A 21,515-nucleotide genomic window follows, 5' to 3' on the forward strand; every position below is an offset into this window, starting at 1 on the left:
GAGGGGGTAATGGGAAACGGGATGGTTTTGGCTTACCCTCCAGCAGGTCTCTGGCCAGTCCTGGTTCAGCTCCAGTAGAACGGACAAAGTCGGACAGGACCGCGTCCATATCCAAAGTCATGTGATCATGAATTTACAGTGTAGAAGGGTGCATCAGGAGAGAGAAAAGACATGAGAGCAATTCTCCCTCACAGCAAAAGCACCATTACGGCCACACCTATAGAGCAAGAGGGGAAAACAGACAGAAGCGATCCTTAGTGAGGCCATCCTCAAGCTTTAGCTCAGTGCATCATATTGGTGCACATTACCAGAGATCTGTTGACTTCAGCAGTCACATGACATTCCTGTGACCTCTGCTGTGTAGCTCAACTGAACGCTTCAGTTTGCATTACAGAGAATTTGCAATTCATTAGAAAGGTGGCTAGTATGATACAGCTGTTTTAGGTGCATTTCAAAGTCCCGAACAGTAACTGAAAGATTAAGTAATTCAACAGTACAACTGTTTTCAACATGGATAATAATAAGAAATAATTCTTGAGCACTAAATCACATATTAGTAGGATTTCTGAAGGATCATGTGACACTGAAGACAGGAGTAATGATGCTGGAGTAATGATGCTGGAAATTCAGCTTCGACATCACAGGAATAAATCACATTTTGAAATGTATTAAAATAGAAAAGAGTTATTTAATTTTTTTTATCATATTCCAGAATATTACTGTTCTTGCTGTATTTTTGAACAAGCCCAAAAAAAAAATCATTTCACATCCATTCATATTGTTGAGCCCTAACCAAACAAATCGATATATTGTTTTCAGTTCTCAATATATGCTTTAGATGCTTTCAATGTGTTTTCAATGTGTCCGCACAAGAATGATACATGGATAATGATGGGAAATTTAGTTTGTCACGCAATTCTGCTGCCTCATAAACTGGCTAAATGAGTAGTATTTTCTAGCAAGCTTTATAGCTATTCCTTATCAACAGGACACAAAACGCACAGACTAAATTGCAGAGTCAATATTCACAATTACAACTTACTATGACACATGGCAATTTGGGTCAGGGCTTAAAGGTAAACCAATGTTTCTCACTAAAAAGTATGACACGAAGAATCACTGATCACTGAAGTATCATTCATGTGCACTTGTCTCATAAATACATTCATTCCAACATGACTCGAAGGCTGCATAAAATCAAATGCACATAACTGAACCTGTACGCCTCAAACTGCACTGCTTAAAGAATTGTGACAGAGATGGTCAGCTGAGAAGGCAGCGCAGGAAAGCACTGGAGGAGCTGAACAATGCCACTACACTACCAATTAGGGCTGCACGATATACTGAAATTATTGAAATATCAGCAATACATATCACAATATGCATATCCGAAGGGCTTGCAATAACGTTGTAACATTAATGGTGATTCAGATAGCAGAGAAGAAACTGGGTGACAGAGTTCCACTCACATTGTTTTCCATTAAACTACATAATATTTGTCACAGAATTTAGTAACCTAAAAATAAAAATAATTCTATATAATTATAATATAATGAATATCCATAATTAAAAAATCAATTTCTTTGAGTTTATCTGAACACCAATTAACCAGAGAGTAAACTTTTGTCATTACATTGATTCAGTTCACAGACAATGAGCAGAGAGCTTAGATATAACAAGTTGTGACACCTACGTATAAATGCTAAAAAAAAATCAGGAAATCAAGTTGACATTAAATCACTAATTGGCTTTGGCTATAAAAATCCTGTTTGGAACATCTGTAGCATTTTGGTTATGTAATTTGTAGCTTTTAAATACATTTAATTATTCGATAAGCGAACAAAATCAATAAGAAAATATGTCACATTATTTAAAACGTTTTTTTTTTAAATCTTGAATATCATGCAGCCCTACTATCCATGCCTCATTCAGGCAGAGTTGCTCAGTTATGAAGAATTTTAAATGACTGTTGAAACAAGATTAGACGACAAAGCTTTATGGATGACAGATAAAATTAAAGTGGCATTTACATCTTCCTCAACAGGACAATGAAAATTTTAAAACTCAAAGGGGGTTAAATAGTGATTTGTTGCTGCTGATCACACTTTGCGGGTTTGCGAACACAGGCGTCACATATAGATGATAACATTATGCAGTGAAAAAGTCCCAATGTTTAAATAACCCCTCCCTGATGTAATGTTACATCCTGTCAGCGCTGCCGTCACCTCCCTTAAAGCTCTGACTCTTGAACTTTGTTTAATGTAACGCCCATGACTCATGGTTCCTTACTGGGCCCTTCCCACCTCTATGACCAACAAAAAAGCAGGGAGCTCGCTGTGCCACTGACAGGCATAAAGGGCCTTTTCAGCGTGGACGCTGCTTTCTCTCTCGCTTGGACTTTGTTTGGCAACTATAGCAGAGCGCCTAGAGAAAGACTAACAGCAAAAACAAGGGAATAAGTTGAATCTGGAACATGATTATGCATCCCTATCTGATCATTTCACGGCATTTAAAGAACTCCTGCCCAGAGCAGCTAATCAGAATAATCCACTGGGTGGGGTTAAGATTAGTGACTCAAAAACATCTCCTGTCAGAGTTTAAAGGAAATATGAAGTGCTAAATAAAACCCTGAATGACTCAATAGCATAAAGCTTGCTTCACACTCACCTGACATCTTTCATAACATTAGTTAGAGTGAGTCAGCCTCTTCTAACACAAACAAACACAACAGGACAGCAGTTTCAGAGGTCTGGGCCCCCAGGACCAGGTCAACAGCCCATCTCTCAGCAGCAGCCAGGCTCTGAGAACCATCCAGCAAGCAAAATGGTCAGAGATGAATGCTGTGCACGATAACCTAAAAAACAGAAAGTCAAAGTTAACTTAACATCTCAGATTATTGAGGGAGAAGCAACTAACAAAAGGCAACTGGCATGTTTACAGAGTCAGCTTATAGGCAATTCGGATGAGATCTCAACATCACAAGCGTTGCATCATTATTGCATTCAGGGTTTGCCAGAGACACCTAGGTGATGGATTGTAAACAGAAAGCACCAAACAGATTTTTCTGCATTTGCTAGCCGGGCTTTTGTCCGTTACATAACAAGCGTTGCTGTCAACACGTGGGTGCTTTAAGATAGCAGGATCACTGAAACTTGAGACGCACACAAGCAGAGGTCAACAGAGTTGTGTTTGCTCTGTGCACTGTACTGACTATAACCCTCTAACCTATATGGCTGATGACTGTGTACAGGTCAAACTAATAACAAAGATTTGCATCAGTTTATGGAAACAACTCCTTGTAACCCTTGCTCCCTTATAAAGATGCATCATGGCTCAACATTAAGGATGACCCCAGGTCAGTGAGATAAAGTTCTGGATCAGTTTATGGAACGGTCACTCAGGCCAGTGCTGTGTTGTCTATGTTCAACAGTTCAAAGATAATGGGCATGTATTTTTATGCATTTTGGTTTAAGTGTGGCACCAAGATCCCATCATCTAGCTGGTTAATATAGATGAAGGTATTTTGAAATTGCAAAAATCACTTTAAATAAACAAACAAACAAACAAACAAACAATTAAATAAATAAAGCAAGCATCTGTTTTACAGAAAAAGTGCATGATTTTATAGGTGTCAGGGAACTGACACATTTTGAAATATTGACCAGGAAAGCAGAAAAATCCCCACTGTTCAGTCCTGATGCACGGAACAAGACTTGACATGCCTCTCCTAATTTTCTTGTCAGATTTCCTCAATATGCATGCAGTATAAATATATGACACTAGAGCAGTGCTTCACATCTTAAACTGAATCTGAGGGTGCTTTCACACCTGAGCGTTTGTTTTGGACCTGGTGTGTTTTCTCCCTCGGTTCGGATCGTTTAAGCATGTAAACACAGCAATCGCGCTCGGATCCGCACCAAAACAACCGCTCCGAGACCGCCTGAACGAGGTGCTCTTGGCCCGATCGCAAACGAACACTGGGGCGGTTCGCTTGAGGTGTGAAAGCAATCAGACCCAACGGATCAATGAATCAAATGATGTTATGATTCATAATGGGAAGCGTGCTACATAAATAGCAGTAGTGTCTGATTCTGTGAGAGCACATTAGTTATCGCAGTTGAAAACCAAAAGAGCACCTCTTCATCTTAAAATGTTGTGTAATTGTCCTTCTCCGTGCAAGAATGCTGCCCGACGAAGCCTTGATTCCTGCTGAAGCGGCATTATAACATTCGTATAGTGTTTGCGTGTGTCTTGACACTATTAACCTCTAGACAGCGCTGGGAGATCCAGAGATTTTTTTGAAGCATTTTATTTATAATTTATTTATAAAGAAGCATTTTTGAATTTGCTGCAGTATTAATACGAATGTAGTATATAATTTAACAGCGGGAATGACGGCTACATTCGTTTTAGTGTTGAGCGATATGCACCATTTTCATATCGTCCTATCGTCAGCCTGTGAGATCGGCGATACACGATATTATCGTGAGGGGGGGGCGGGGCTTAATTATTTGATTATTAACTTGCTTTTTTATTCATTAATTTGCTTGTTTTATAAATGAGAATCTTTTTCTATTTTGCTACCAAAGGTGGAGTGTTTATTAATAGGCTAAATCAGGTTATTTCCCAGTGAGGTAAAAAAAGATCCTAATCATTTTTGTATCTGACTCATTTCCACATGTCAGCCGGAAATTTACGGACACACATTATCCTCGCATGCCATTACAGATGCTGCATTTTGACTGTAGCCTACTTCTGCAAGAGATGAGAACACATTTTAATAATTTATTGGGTCAATAAAGAGTCGGAGTTTGCGATATATGTCCTCCTGCACTTCAATAAGCCCAAAGAACGCGGGATAATGTGTTTTAAATGCCGGGAGGAATCAGAGTAAGGGGCAAAAATCTAGCTGAGTCGATCAGTTTATACTTAAACTTATGACTAGACTCCGTTAAAGGAAAACGGGTTAATGCGTTTACAAGACCACATGCATTGTCGGTTTATTCAGCATAATCGGGTTAAGAACGTGCATGTAAACGCGCTCATTAAATGAAAGTGAAAGTAGAAACGGACTGAGCTTTCAGCATTTGTCGCTGCATTAACGCTGCATTCTCTCAGAGACGACGATGGATATAATGATATAGCGACTATATTAATTTACTGGCTTAATATTATGGACCGATATGAGAGTGAAAAAATATTTCTTGTTAAACAAGTGTTTGAAGCTGCTTTTGATTTTCACAGATGCCAGAGTTGTGCCGTGTTCGTGAACTAAAGACTATTATTAGGCCTATATCATTTTAGTGATATTATTATTATTAATATTTAGTAATTGTATTGTTTTTAGTGTTATTAGTGTCATTGAACGTTTTGTTAATGTGCTATGGAAACAAAATACTGACGAACAACAATGCCGTTTTCATCTCTGATCTGTATAAGAATGATCCGTCTGTTAAAACAAGCACTCTTGACAATTTGTGAATGGATCCCCTTGCAATTCAATTTTGATGTAGTTTTTTAGTCTGTTTAAAAACATTTACTTTAAATGTAAAGTAATGTAAAGAGTCCTCATATGCGCGTGTCGGTGTTGTCGCAAGTGTTAGGCTATGTGGTGATGTCGTTATGAATTTAGGCAAGGCAAATTAATTGTAGTTCCTAATATATTAATTTAATAGCAATACTGGCTTCATAATAATAATAATAATTTAATACATTAATGGTAAAATGAGCCAATTATCGTATTGATATCGTCAAAGACATCTGCCATCAGCGATATCTTTGACTATCGTCGATACACGATACTATCGTCAAAACCCTAATTTGCAAAGTGCTTGCGTGTGTTTCGACAGTTATAAATAAAGCCACAAAAAGCTTATGCAGCGAACATAGTGCTGGGCGGTATGCCCAAAAATGTATATCACGGTATTTTTCATAATCCACACTCATAATCCAAATTAGTAATGTCAGACTAAACTGAAGAAGCATGATCCAAATACAAATACAATACTTAAGAAAAAAAAACAGAGCAGACCTCCTCACCAGAAGTAACTGCTGAAGGATAATTGAATAAATGTTCCCCACGGTTTTAGAGCTGCATTAATGAGCCCAACTGGTATCATGCACCACTGCTGAGCTTGAGTGATAAAGAGACCGCTTGTCAATCACAACTTGACAACATTGTCACTCTCACACCACATCCTGACCAGGTGTGACACGACCATCTGAGAGTAACTGTCAAGTCATTTCTCTGTTCTAACTAAATGCCGAGAGGAGCAACCAAAATCACAGCTGAAGGGAACATATCTTATGTTTACTGATTCTGCCCTACAAGCAAAACAAAAATTGCACACAAAAAAAAGAAAAACAAGCTTTCAAACACTTTGTCCCGCAGTAATTTTTCAAATAATCCTGCTCTAAACTAAACTGACAAAATTAGTTTTCTTGCAAATAAAATTGCACATTCTGGAGAGGAAAACTTGAGTTATATAAATTACAACAGTGCATTAAGCATCATTTCATGAACAAAATTGATAATTAACAAATGCATGAATCAAGCAATGTCCAATGAAGTCTAAGGATCTGATGAGCCTAGCAAAACTTAACTGCTTGGTGCTGGCGTAATCGGTTTAGGCATGGGAAGCGTAGTATCATTATGTAACATCACTGTTAGGGCTCTGAGACGCAGCAAAGAAGAGATAGTGCTCTCAAAACTCAGTTTGCAACTTCTCGCTACTGCACCAAGACAGGCCACGCAATAATGAGACACTGAGGCCTGAAAGCAAAGGGCTGCCTCAGGGGTTTGTGTAGGGATGTGTAAGCTCTCTGGAAATTCAGGGACTGCACCACAGATATATACTCTTCAGCATCCTGTCCAGCCCCCATTAAAAAGTCATCAGTGGAAGGCAAACCAATTGTTAAGCAGGAGCATAGAGTCACTGTTAATTTGCCCATTTGCAATTAAGCAAGTTCAAATGGAGTCCCCGGTGACTCCTAATCAATATAATCAATTGCGTTTGCCATTTCCTGGTAATAAAAAAGGAACAAAATAAATCATTTTTAAAGAGATAGAATATATGCTATGTTCTGTCACCTCCCTTCTCTGGTCTCAATAACAACTTGTTTTATTTTTTACTTATCAAGAAGTTCTACAATGTTGATAGGTCAAGCCAAGCCTTATGTGGGGCTGGGTATTAGGTATTTTTTAGGCACCGAACGAATTGCCTCGATACCAGAGTATCAAAAAATATCTTGTCATTCGGAACCAAATTTTGATACCTATGGCGTTAATCTCGTCAACGTCAGTGAGCCAATAAGCATGCAGCATGATTGACTGTGGCGAGGCATCAAGGAAAAACACTAGTTTACGCCAGTTACACCCAGAGATGTGGCCCACACGTAACACCCATAGAAAAGATGAGGAAAAGATAAAAAATGTGGCTACAATTCACCAGGCTCAATGCAAACAGCTTGTGATGCAATATTTGCAACAAGATAATTGCTGCCAAGACCGGCAAGACAACAAATCAGAATAAATTTAAGAGCAGAAAGTTGCTCCGTCTTCGACAGCAAGAAGAACTGGAGTGCGTCACAAATTAACCTGAAACTCGGCATATAGGATACTTGCTCACAGCTAACAGACATGAGAAATAGGCATATAGAAAGCTTGAAATGTCTACTTTTACTAACCAATTCAAATCGAAAACATATACTGTCTTATTATGTAATCCAAATCAAAGGTGCATTTCTAGTTACTAGTTTATTAATAAACAATTAAAATGTCTCCTTGCTATTTTTCCTCTGACACATTCATAATCATTTGGCTACTTTTGCGGTAAACTTTATTGTGTGCTTGAGCGAGAGGCATATATTCCACCACCCAGTGGTCTATACGAGGCTGTAAAAAAGGTCAATTTTTTTTTTGGTAATATGTAATGTAATCTTGTTAAATGGATTTCATAAAATTGGTACCGAAAAAAGTAACGTTCAGGAACCGGTATCGAAGTCAAGGTATCGGTACTGACATTTTTTTTAAAGATACGCAGCCCTAGCCTTATGTCTTGTCCTTCCTCAGTCTAAGATCATATTACTCCCTGAAGCAAAAAAAAAGAAAAGGGTTAAATTAGTAAATTAGTAAATTAAATTAAGTACATACAAAATAATAATGATAAATGACAAAACTATTTTTATGTCAGTTCTAATATTGGGAAATAGGTCAAAAGTCTGATGTAAATGTAATGTAAATATCTTGGAACGCTCTGTGGGACTAGAGCTTCCAACACACGTTCAAGCTCTTATCAGCAAAGCGCCAAGTTTAGAAAAGCCGGTTCTTGACTACTAAAAATATCCACATATAATCATAGTCCAAAAAAAGCAACACAAAGTACAAAGTAAAGTCTGCAAAACAGACAGCAGAGGGGAAACAGGAGGGCAAGAAATCTGGCAAACCCCCATGCTATGAATATCACAGAACACAATGCACTTTACTGATACTGAGAAATATTTCACAATGAGACCTGCTCACAGCCCATCATGTAATGCACTATTTCAGCTACAGTTTACGCAACTAAAAAAAATACAGTAAATGATTTGAAGCTTAAAGGAATAGTGAGTCATTTATTTATTTATTGTCTCTAGCGTGAGAAATGAGTCACTGAGTTCAGAACAGACACTGGAAACTTAGTGTGTATATACAGTGAAAAAAAAATGTTGCTGCTTGTTCAAATTACTTAACTAAAATGAGCTAAAGCAATAGAACTGTTATACATTTTGTCCTAACTTAATTTCATTGGGTTCAATCTACTTAAAATTTAAGTTTACTTAAACCATTTGTGTTGGGATAACATGAATGATTTTTGTTGCATCAACTGAAACTGGGTAGTGGATTGTTAGTTCCCAGCATGCTTTGCATATGGAATGAAGTTGAAATTAAGTGTCAATTTACATGTTTTTTGAGTGAGTGTTTAGCATTCAATTAAATAATAGTTTAGCATCCAAATGCATTGCACATAAACATTTAGATTTGTGCTGAATGAGGGAGGTAGGCTACGTGAGCCCGCTTGTTTCGGTTTACGCGTTCCTTTTTGAGTGAAGGGATAGATCTGTTCATTTTTAATTAGGGCTGGGAAAAGATTAATCGCATCCAAAATAAAAGTTTCTGTTTACATAATATATGTGTGTGCACTGTGTAAAATTATTGTGTATATATAAATATACACACATGCATGTATACATATAAGAAAAAAAAAATATTTATATATTAAAAATGTATTTTTATATATAATATAAATTATAAATAAATATATACAGTATATACATGCAAATATTTCTTAAATATATACATGCATGTGTGTGTATTTATATATATACAAAATAATTATACACAGTGCACACACATATATTATGTCAACACAAACTTTTATTTTGGATGCGATTAATCGCGATTAATCTTTTCCCAGCCTTATTTTTAATGTTAAGTCATGTTTGACATTTAAATACGTTTCTGTTATGTTGAAATTTTTATTATGCTGAAGAGTAGTGTTCGGTTAGGTTGTGGATGGCTGCATGTATGCATGATGCTATGTCTATATCTTCCTACTTGTGCTGTGCTAGTTACAGAAAGTCTTTTCATTGTAAAACATAACTGAACGTCAAATACAAACGGGTATTTTCCATTACTCAATCACAGACTTGAATATATTGGAATCTACTTAATATATTTGAACTGATATAACTAAAAACATTAGCTGTTTCCATCACTCTGTTTTTATGCGCATTTTGAAGTATCGCATCAGAAACGAGTGATGGAAACGGCTAATTTTTTAAAGTTTAAAAAAGTTATGCTTGCTTGAGGTGATTTTTGACTTGTGGGATAAAGAGTTCATGCAAATAATGGGAGATGGAAATGCATTTGCCTTATAAATTCTGACATAGTGAACATTAAACCCACGTGACTAATCGGGTGTTTTCTCTGATGGTGTCAACAATGTTGCATAACATTTCAAATGTGGCCTCTCTGACATTTTGAAATGTCGTAGCCACAGGTTGTGAATAAAAATGTCTGGTCACCACAACCTTCCAAAAATCTTAGTGACGTTATTTTACCCATATGTTCCCCAACTTGTTTTTCGTCAAAATAAAAGCAGACGTGTTTAACTCTTTCAAGAAAGAGTTAAACACGTTAAACACGCACAAATGTACCTCACGAAACTGATTTCGGACAGACTTCTGAGGAAGCGTAGCGGTTTAATGATGTACAGCAAAATAAAGCGAGCTTTGGTGAAAACTAAGATAATATTTAATGACTACAACAGTAATTTCTCACTAGAAATGATATCATAAGTCGAAAACGTTGATCAAAAAAGTACTTTTACAAACTGATGACCAGCCACAACTTTTAGTTGTCACAGAATGGAAAGCACAGGATTGTGGGATATCAAAGGCAGCGAATGGGGCATACATCTTATAGGGGGCATCCCGAGGTGTATTCACAAAATCCGGTGGGAAACAATGATATACGTTTAAAATGAAGGTAAATTAATTGTGTAACCACTTGCTTAAAAACACTTGCTAGTAACCAGTGCCTTTTAAATAGCTTATAGAGTTTACATGGGAATATTCAGAGTTTGCTAAAGTCTACTTACATCCTACAATACAAATACTAAGAGATAAGCCAATCAGCAAAACCACACAACATCTGCTCCAACAGATTCTTTCAGCTACCAATAAGAGTGTAGTAGCCCATTTAACACTTTTTATTACAATTAAATCCATTTTGTTGAACTTGGTAGCACAATGGCAATTCTGCTTTATGGCTAAGAATACTGCTGTCTGCAAAAAAAAGATAAGAAGATAATAATAAAAGATAGCGACAGTTATGTTTTTATTGACCCTGGCAAACAATCCACCAATTTTAACAGTGCAGGCGAGTTTGCCAACCTAAACTAAACAATGTTTGGACAAGGAGTTATATTGTTCTGTGAACACGATTTGGGTTTCCCCTATTCAATCCACATCTGACTGTCACAATTATGTTTTTAAATTTCACAAACACTCCTTATAAAACTAGCAATCTGAGCAGGCAGTTTAAAGTGCACAATCACGTCAGGCAGCTTCTGTCATTTGAAAAATGTGCAATGCTCACTGTGTCATGGGAATCTAGCTGCGGCTCCTAGAAAGGATGCTATTGTTGCTTTAATGATGAATTCAAGTGACTCTGTTGTTGTATTTAATCTGACACAGTTATATAATCTACATTAAGGTGGCAGGGTGTGGTTTGCGTTTTGATTTACACATTATTTTTAAAAGGCGTATTTAATGAGATTTTATCTAGTGCTGCTGCTTCCTTTCATCAAGCAAAAGAAGTCTACCATGGTGACCATGAGTAAACTCAAAGAAACTTATCTGCACAAAACGTTTAAGCAAGTCAAGCTTAACTGCTTTGTTGTTCAAATAAAACACTTTAAACAAACCAATTCAAGGGACGACTTTTCACTAGGGTAAACAGCAAGAGTAATATTTCTTCTATAGCAAACAAATATATCTATTCAAGGAGGACATTTTGACAATACAACAAACTACATGCAGATAAAGTGTACACAGCAGCAGCTCAACGTGAATTATCCACAGCCTAAGGCAGCGATTGCTCATGTGAAAACCCACGTGCTGCAAGCTCGGCAGCCAGGCATCTTTGCTTCTATCTCTGTGATGTCATCCCAGCGAAAGACCCCTCTTCAGCTTCTCTGGGATAGCATTACGGCTACTCTGGATCAAGACTGATGTTCAACGCATGAGGAATGAGCCGTGTGATCAACACACTTTCACACCAGACACTGGGCCCAGTGACAGCCCACTGACAGTAAACTGACGGTTACATTGTTTATTTGACTCTCTGGCCACTGTTTGGACTAGCGGTTGTGCTTTTGTTTCACAGCATAATCTGTGGCGCTCTGAAGAATAGTGGTTTCTTAAAGAATGTGAATAGACTTCGTATGAAGTTGACGCATAGGTCTGGGGCAGCGAGGTATGCTACTAGCGGGACTCTCCAGAGGAATGAATCAAACTGTGGGCACTGGCTGTCGTCAGAAACCAAGAGAACAGCTAGTTCCTAGAAACTCAGTGGACCTGCATTTTAAAGCTACAGCTTAACATCTAGGGCTGTGCAATTGATTGAATTTCAATTTCGATTTCGGCTCCCAGTCCCAACGATCACCAAAATAGTACAGTCGAGTAAAAACGATTATTTTGCCATGTTCTGTTTTGCAAGAACACTCTTATTTTGTTTCGTGTTCTGAATGACACGCGCACAAAGTCATGTGAAATAATTGTGTTACATAATCGGCATTTCAAAACTGACCAAAATAATCGTGATTATGATTTTTTCCATAATCGAGCAGTCCAATTAACATCAAGAAACAAGTTAGAGACAAGGCTCTCTGACTAGACAATGTGAGCAGTCGGTCACTCAGCGAACACTTTCAATACCCCTGGATCAACCTGCAAGACCCAAGTGCTTTGCTCAAAGGCACAATGCTGATGATGGCTCAATATCAAGCAAAAACATATTTACTATAAATGTATAGTTAAAAGTCATTTTGCATTTCAAAAATTACTTAAAAAAAAAAAAAAAAAGCAAATAAAAGCATTTTGGCTCAGTGGATAACACTGTAAGTGATATGAAGGTCTCTGACCCACCTGCTCTCATTCACCTGCTGTTCTCAAACCCCACTGGTGAGGGGACACCACTTACATTTTCATAATTAACTAGTAGCACCTGCAGGTTCTTACCTGACACCCAGCTCACAATTAGCTCTCAAAAATAAATAAGTGAAAAAAGGAACTACAGTGTGATGTAAAGCACAGAATATAAGCATCGGTTATCAGGTGTCTGAAGTTGCATTCGTCAATAATCAGTAGGGCTGGACCAGAATATTTGAATATTCGTTCGGTAGGTTGGTATTCGATTTGAAAATTTGACATTCGAATATTCGTTTTTTTTTTTTTTTTTTGCACACCTGGGATCCCCCGCGAAACGGTTCTCACTCGCGCTTGAATAAGGCCGGCGACACACTGGCTGCATGGCGTGAGCGTCTCAGCTGTGTGGCATGTACGTTTTTATTTCAGCTCCCATGTTAACAGGTTGGAGTTTGCACACTGCCTGTGTGAAACACGCGTCTCAGGCGCGGCTCGAGCCACGCGGAAAATGCGTGCATGCTAGAAATAGAACCGACGCCTCACTGCAACGGGAGTGTTCTCTGGCTAGAGCGCAGAATGTGTCGCGTCTCGCGTGTCCATCTATATTGCACCAAATGCAACACTGCACTCCCTTGTGAAGTCGGTTGGATGAACGGTTCTCGAAATAATCAAAATGCAAAAAGACAGACCAACACAGAGATTCCTGCCTTTATTAGTGAAAAGAATATGTTCAGCCCCCTCTCGCCGAAGCTTCGAATATTCGATGTTCAATACTACCGAAGCTTCGAAGCTCAAAAAATGGTATTCGGACCAGCCCTAATAATCAGGTACCCCTATTACTTTTAAACCGTGACAATAAAACATTCTTATGACAAACATGCACACTGCCGCAAACTGGCCCAACCCAAATAATGATTATTGAACAATTCCTGACTCTATTGATGAAATATGCTGACCACTTAAACATGCTTATCCGCATAACTTTTAAGCATGTTTTCAGCATTAACGCTCTCTCATAACTGTTAAAACAATTAAAGTTCTCACGAACCAAAAATAACGTCATAGAGGCACAACCATGTAGCAGACTAAGAAATAATGGAGCACAGAACTCCAAAGCACACTCTTGTACTTCAATTTCAGGTGTGCTGTAAATAGATTATGACTCAGAGGAAAAAGCTCTAAGATCATGTAACTTTCAACCTGTTTACGGCAAACTACACATAAAACAAATGAACACACTTTTCCTGGTATTTAAGGAGGCCTTTGAGGTGCTGTGTAAACTGTAAGCCTGGTAAAACAATGACAGAACGATGGATGTAAACTCAGGAGGAGCAACACACAATCATGACATTAGTCTGAACACCGTCACTCTTAATTAAAATAAGAGCCTAAACTTATCTAACAGACAACTACATGTCAGAACAGTTAAAGTGTAAAGACATCCTGCTTTAGACATAAACCATAAAGTCCAGGACAATGAAATACAGCCATTCAATTTAACCTGTCTTGGGGTGTGACATACACCAAACAGCATTTTTAAAATTGTATTATAATTATTTGTTGTGCATGCAGCTTTCATGACATATTAATTTAGACACTGCATTGAATATTTCTACTTTTAAACATGTATTTGTAATATCACATGGACTATTGAAATGTAAGTCAAAAGAAAAACATACCCTCCCTGACATAAATAAATAAATGCTTAAAAATCATGTTGAAAAAAAAGTTAATGTCAATCTTGCAAGTACAAAAAAAAAAAAATCAAATCATAATGAGGCTGAAGAGTGGGTCTGTTTAAACTACGAAGGCTTAGCTACGATTATTTTCAAGGTCCACACAAGAGAAAAAACAACCCTGAACAGTCTTAAAGCTCATGACTTTGTTTGCATGTCCTACTTTCATGTCTAGGGGTGGCTGCCTTTACTAAACAACAAGCTGACAAAAGAGCTTGTAAATACAGAGCTGAATAATTCAGAGCTGAGTGTAACCGTACCCACACATTGTAGGGATTCGAACCATGGCAGCAAGTGCCCACAGCTTTCATTTTAAGCGGGGTTCGGTAATGACTGCGTCACACTCTGATGTCTGTCAGATTCCACCAGAAAGAGGAAAGATAGAATGAGTAAGACAGTTGTGGAAAAAGTAGATTATTAACTTAAATTCCATACAATTTCACACATACATTTGGCCCACTGAAAACACCTCTGTAAAACTGCAATCACATGAAACAGTTCAGTTAACTGTCTTTTCTCAAAACAGTACCAGTTTCTGTACTTTAAATTGACACCTATTGGCCTGGATACATGAAGTTTTGTCCTTAGATTATGATTGTGGCAACTGATGTGCTGCCATTTATTCTCAATTGGATCGACATCACTGTTGGTTTAAACACTCCAGCAAAGACTGCTTATAATTGTAATATTTTATTAGTCAACTGCATGACATGTGATATTTTTTATCAGTCAATTGCTTGACCTAATATTTTTCATCAGTGAATTAGCTACATGACATGGCAGTGCCCATGTGCGGGCAATAAGTTGTATGTCGAATATACATGATTTTTTAGATGACTGGAGTTAGATTAAATAAAAATATTTTCACATTTATGATCTTCATCCTTATATAATCTTGATGATAACAAGTGAGGATGCAGATCAGGTCAGCATATAACACCCTGCTGTATATATTATTATAATATATACATTAAGAACCAGAATTGTACAATATAATAAGCTACAGTGTATAAAACAAATGCCAATCAAATATTATGCACAGGTCAGTATATAACAAACACAGCCTAACGTTACATGACAACCAAATACCTGTGAAGCATGAAGGGTCACTGGGATGAAAAGAGTGGCCAGTCATTGCCTGCCAGATAATAGCTTCAATAGTCTTCTTCACCAATCTATAACACATTTTCAGTTCTTCACTAATATAAACCTTTAAAACTACATAATTTGTCTTTCAGACTGTCATTGCTTGGCCAGTTAATGTTAGTTAGCTGCTCGGCTAGCGGACAGTGAGTGTCTCTCAAAGTTGCTGATGCACAAAATTGCGTTAGCCCAGAAACTGAGGTGAAAGTCTTGTTATACACAGTTAAAAGCACTTAAGACTTGTATTGAACTTTTAGAGTTTGTGGCTGTTAGTTAATCTAGTTTCAGCAGTTAAAGAAGGGTCACCCAATCGCTCACCGTCCCCTCAGAGTGTCCAGCCTAAAACATGACCTAACGGCCAACTTTCCCTTATTAACACTATACTTTCACACAGTTTTTCCACAGAAAACATCTATTTTGATGTCAAACTACGGATATGGTGGAAATAACGGAGACTTTTCTTTCATCAACAACACTCAAACGCTGAGGAAAAATGACCCGGTTCCTTTACAAAACGCTCGTGAGGGTTTTTTCAGGCTCGCGGAGCTAAAGCTAATGCAGTTGCGCGCTTACCATGAGCGGCCTCGCGGAATTTCTCTCTCATTTCCTCCCACTCTGCGCTTTTCGATCGCAGAAAATCCGTTCCTTAGGAGGTAATGTGTTGTTCAGCTTTGTAAATGTAAAAAATACCTCTTGCTTGTTGTCTTAAAAAGACTTGACGACTCAGTACATTCTTACTCCCACAACAACAACAATGTCAACCAAGGCGCTACAAATCCGCCCATCTAAGGAAACTCAACTGACCGCTTGGGCCAATCAGAGAGAGAGTTGAATCTGACGGGCACAGACGTGAGGCAATAGCGACTGGAATTTCCTATTAAGCTCCGCCTGTGGGCAGAAAAGGGCAAATGTGGGACCTCTGTATTACGCGCTGGTTGGTCAACCACATAGTACATGATGGGCATCGGTTCGAGGAGCCTATTAAAGCAAATCGGACCTGTGACAAAGCAATAAGCAACAACTTTATTTAAGGGTGACCGTCTTAGTCATGACGTAATTTGCTGATGCTGGAAAAATGTCATCAGCATGTTGTCTAGTCAATTTCACATGTTCATCCAGCATGACCTCAGAAGTCATAAATTAACACCTATAATTTCTGTGGAAAACTGCAAGTGGTTAAAAACATTTCCTAACAGATATGACATTGCTTTGCTGGTTAAATGCAAATTCTGATGACAATTGCTTTTAATAAAAAAATATGGTTATTCAAAACTAGGTAAAAATGTATCTAATTTTTTTTTTATAATTTGTGTGAATACTACAAAAAAAGTACTATTTTGATCTATTTGATAAAAACGGGGTCTAAGTACAGTGAGAGGAATCAGATGAAAATATTTTAAATAAAATTGTAATTTGAATTGAATAATTTGGCCCACATTAAAGACATTACCAAATTTAAACATATCGGTAGTGTAAAAAACAACCTCAAAAGCAACTCAAGGATAGAAATTTACACAAAATTTGGCATAGTGTAATGCCAGTTAGTTTTTGCATTTATACTATTTTAGTAATGCATTTGTTTAAACTTGTAAATTCTAAGTAAAAACTGTAAAAACTCAAATGGTCTCAAACATTTTAATCCAAATTAATTTATTGGAAGTATACAAATCACTACTCATAACAGGTTTCAATGAGGAAATGACATGTCAATCTACATACATTTTAAAGTGTACAGCCACTTTTTACAAAAAAGAAAAAAAGCTATGGAAATACCAACAGCTTTAACATGTATGCTTCAGTAACGTCTGTCATTCTTCAACAAAAGACCTACAGACAGTTGCCGAATAACTAACAATTAAGACAAAAACCACCTCCTCCTTCAAAAACAACACTAAAATCCTTAAAGAAATACAAATACTCCAATCGGTCAAGAAATATATAATGCCTCAATGGCTGGAAAAAAGTCAATGGAGTTTCATATAGGAAAAATCAACGTCTCCGTCTGTCAGGGCTCCTGCTGCGCCGCCTTCCACCCCTAGAGGAAAACACATTGGTACATTAGTCATGTTATACGTCAACCTCGATCATTAAATGCTATAGAAGACAAACTCCACTACAAATTAAGATTATTTGAGCGAGTGAAACGGTCAGAGTATATAAATCTAGTTTAACAGCATAAGATACTGACTCACCTCCTCTTGCTCTTAGGGGGTCCCCTTACAAAGCCCCAGTCAACGCTGATTGGTTGCCCCATAAGATCTTGTCCATTCAGGCCTTCCATCGCAGCCTGGGCTTCTTTGTAAGTTTCATACTCCACCAATGCATAGCCCTATTTAAAAAAACAAGCCTCATTATTTGCCAAGATAATTTTTCAAACAACATATGAAGCCCTCTCAAAAGGATAATTCCCCATTGATTGCCTGGTTCCACGACTGACTTTCACATTCAAACAGGCCAAACTAAACATTTTGTGCATTAACATGTGTCAGCTTAACCTGGAAAAAAAACTTCAAGCAAATAAACAGTGACAAATGTGAGGATCCACCAATATGCGTTTCTCAATTGCCGACAGACAATTTAATTAACATTAAATACAATTTATGAAAACAAATGAAATGCAACCGGGTCAAAATGTTCAAAATCACACCCAAAAAAACTGCATTTTGAGCATCTTGTGATCAAAAACAGCTACACAGAGCACAACTAAAAGGACCAAGACACCACAGCAGAAATTGTTTTAAAAGGTTTTTTTTTTTAACATAATACACCATATTAGATGACTGATAGCTGGTGCATTGACCAAAGAACTGTTTCACATGTGCACATAAAAAAAAAAAAGAAAAAAAAAAAGATTAAACTGGTGGAAAGGGAATTCACTTTTTAAGTGAATGCACATCACATTGAAGATGCACATCGCTAGTCACATGTGAAGTAGTAGCCAGACGTTCAGACTAATGGCAGAAGGTCTAGACTCCATCGCAGCTTTCATTGGCCAACGACCGCCCAAGAGGACGTCTGAACGACATGTAAGGCAACCGGATTTCTCTTCAGAAATATTCGAATAAACCATTCATATGATTAGTTTTACGATCTCTTTATGAACTTTCTGAAGCGTCAAAGTGGTAGTTGTGTAGCTGTCAATGGAGGGAGAGAAAGCTCTCAGATTTCTTTAAAAAGATCTTTATTCGTGTTCTGAAGATGAACAAAAGTCATATGGGTTTGGAACGATATGAGGGCGAGTAGTATTCACAGAATTTTCAGGTGAACTATCCCTTTAAGCACAAGAAAGCAGTAAGATCATATTAAACCCTGTCAAAATATGGTCATCAATTTGAGACAAAAAGAATCAGATTCTGTGCTCTGTTAAAAACACTGCCATCTGGTGGACGAAATCAAAAACACTTGTCTGATTCAACAATTCCTCGAATATGGGTACAAAAAGAAAAGAAAACTATTTCAGCGCAAATACAGAGAGAATAGCCTTCCTTAGCCAATAAAACCAATCCAAAACTGACTTCACCACAAAAGACTGCACCGTCAACTTTATATTATATACATTTTGTACATATCTATTTAGATACCTCACTCAGTCTCATTCATATATATTTAGAAACATACTCAAGCAGTCATTCATAGTTAGTGAAAAAAAAAAAAGGTTCAGTAAACTTTACACACATTTGCATATATTTTTCTGAACCGTAAATTTAAAAACACCCCGGCAAACTAACCTTAAGGTAACCAGTTCTTCTGTCCAAATTTAGATGCAAGTTCTTGATTTCTCCAAACTCTGCAAACTTGTCGTGGACATCCTCTTCCGTCGCCTCCTCGTGTACACCAGTCACAAACAGAATCCATCCTTCAACGGCTAAAGTGAAAAAAAAAACACGTTAAAATTTTTTCAAAATCTGCAAGCGATAAAAGTTGCAACCAAGATAACTGGGCTAAATTTTGTCAACTACGGTTAAACCAGCTTTTCCTTGACATATGTGACCTCATGATAGAAATTCTAATGCATTTTTTATACAGTCCAATATGTTGAAAGAAGAATTTACAGGCATAGAGATCTCAGATGCTCATATACAACATTAACAACAAATATACATATATATACATGATATTCTGTGATTTGCAAATTACACTTGCATGTAATTTACAGTTCTGTGAGTTCCACTTACATCTCTGTGGGCCAGGCTCATCTCCATCCTGTTCTACTGTGTCATAGTCCTCTCTGACTCGGGATCTCGCTCCTTCCTCTGTGAAATAAAGCACCAAACATCATTAGTACGATTAATTACCATGCAAACACACAGGATTAGAGATGAGGTGACTTACCTGATCCAAACCCACGACCCTTCCTCTTCTTGGCTTTCTCTTTTAACTTGTGAATGCTCTCTGTAAGGTGAACAAAAGGAAAAAGAATGACTCTTACAATGTACTCAAAAATAATAACAACGGCGTGGACATTTTTGAAGATAACTATATAAACATTATGAACGAAATAATAATAATAAACTAATAGAAAATTGCCATGAATACTGTCTTTTTAACATCACAAACGCTGTGATGAATCTATACATCTGTGCGTGTATTCTTAACGCCCATCCAATGCCCTTTTGGCAATGATAAACATAAAAACAAGTAAAACTTATAAAAACTAAAACCAAAACAAGGAGACAAAATAAGTAGAATCAGTATACCGCGCGATTCGTTTGAATTAGCCAACTATTAGCACGGGTGCTAATCTGAGAGGCCCGTCGGAGGGAAACACGGGTATTACACACATTCAGCACTAATAAACAGGTGATTTTTTATCATTTAAAAAAATAAATATGTGTATGGACTGTTTGAATATAAAAAACCACTGCACCGTCACCATCCTCGTCCATAGGAAAGTCTTCACCCCCCGCTTCATGAAGATCCAGTACGTCCGCCATGATGCCTGCGTGTGAGTGAGCGAGAGTGCGACTTCGAGCATGCGCAGAATACTCACTGCGACACACGTCTTGTTCGTCTTCTTTGCGTCACATGATGTTCGACTACTTCGCCATCTGTTGTTTTGGAGGAACGTCTCTGAATTTTATTTACAGACGAGGTTTAGTCCCAGACTAAAATGCTTGAGGTGTTTTAACTGAAAAAGCACTGACATCTTAAAATATGCACACCAGTAATGTTTTTTCTAAGGCACATTTTTAATGTCCTAGCTAAGGCACTACTTAAATATCCTAATTTAACAAAGGCCTAATCCTGGTTTAATCTAAACTCCGTCTGTAAAGTCAGGCCTACACAACCCAATATAAATAACAATAAGGATAAGAATAAAATAAATAGGTCAGGAATTAAACGTTTTATTAAAAAATAAAACATAAAGTACATAAATAATTAACATTGTACAGCACAAAAAAAACATGACGTGTTGAGGTCATCTTTATTTAGTGAGTCTCTATTAGGCTACTGTCACTTTTTATTTAGCCAAAATTATAAAAACATTAATTCAGTTAAATTGTTTATGATCATCATTTATGTACAAATGTGTACTTTAACACATTTTAAACAATCCTGATGACAACAAACTGGTAAAGTATTAATTAAGTCATGAAATGACTATAAATCTAGTTCAAACAATGCCCACTTCTTCAAGTGTGAAGTTCAGCGCTTGTTTCTAACGTCGGACTCCAATAGTCACTTTATATGACAAAGGGGGTCAAGATAACCAAGAATACCTGACGTAGATATATTTCCCACTCCACAGTCTTAGATAAACCTAATCAGTTTGTGATAGAATAACAGCTGAGCTGGTCTGTGTTGACGTGTAAGTCAAAGCATAAGAGGTAAATACAAGCTCAGAAGGTTTTAGGATAAAATCTCAAGACTCCACAATGGTAACATTCATTCATGTTTGGGGCATTAGACTGAAAAATAAAGACAATCCATACATACAATGATAAA

The 21,515-nt window shown here is 37.3% G+C and overlaps 2 protein-coding genes across 8 annotated transcripts in view; both read right to left on the reverse strand.

The window, feature by feature from the left end:
• Positions 1-16,356, reverse strand: part of otud7b (OTU deubiquitinase 7B) — a 29,932-nt gene extending 13,576 nt beyond the window's left edge. For 4 of the 7 annotated variants that reach the window (XM_077214591.1, XM_077214588.1, XM_077214590.1 and 1 more), the window contains exons 1-3: positions 16,143-16,356; positions 2,668-2,854; positions 37-217 (exon numbers count right to left, since the gene is read on the reverse strand). In XM_077214591.1, coding sequence (XP_077070706.1) covers positions 37-121 — 85 coding nt within the window. In that variant the 5' untranslated portion in view covers positions 122-217; positions 2,668-2,854; positions 16,143-16,356. Of the gene's footprint in view, positions 1-36; positions 218-2,667; positions 2,855-15,515; positions 15,602-16,142 lie in introns of those variants that run through there. The other 3 variants (XM_077214586.1, XM_077214587.1, XM_077214589.1) reach the window with 3 other exon arrangements.
• An 846-nt stretch (positions 16,357-17,202) lies between these two features.
• rbm8a (RNA binding motif protein 8A) lies at positions 17,203-20,574 on the reverse strand. The gene is made up of 6 exons (XM_077214592.1): positions 20,437-20,574; positions 19,902-19,961; positions 19,745-19,822; positions 19,298-19,434; positions 17,762-17,898; positions 17,203-17,604 (listed from the first exon to the last, which is right to left on the reverse strand). Exons 1-6 carry the CDS (start codon positions 20,501-20,503, stop codon positions 17,559-17,561), a joined length of 525 nt encoding a protein of 174 aa, XP_077070707.1. The 5' UTR covers positions 20,504-20,574; the 3' UTR covers positions 17,203-17,558.
• Positions 20,575-21,515: the final 941 nt, after the last annotated feature.

The sequence above is a fragment of the Siphateles boraxobius genome, unplaced genomic scaffold (assembly GCF_051911475.1).
Source record: "Siphateles boraxobius isolate OS27281-9 unplaced genomic scaffold, OSU_SipBor_1 68, whole genome shotgun sequence".
Lineage (NCBI taxonomy): Eukaryota > Metazoa > Chordata > Actinopteri > Cypriniformes > Leuciscidae > Siphateles > Siphateles boraxobius.

Bases quoted from the DNA above. Each gene is read 5' to 3' on its own strand.
- rbm8a (XM_077214592.1), bottom strand. From the start codon at position 20,503: ATGGCGGACGTACTGGATCTTCATGAAGCGGGGGGTGAAGACTTTCCT. The intron at 19,823-19,901 runs GTAAGTCACCTC...TTTATTTCACAG, and splicing joins GGGTCGTGGGTTTGGATCAG to AGGAAGGAGCGAGATCCCGA. The intron at 17,899-19,297 runs GTTAGTTTGCCG...TTTTTTAAATAG, and splicing joins GAAGAACTGGTTACCTTAAG to GGCTATGCATTGGTGGAGTA.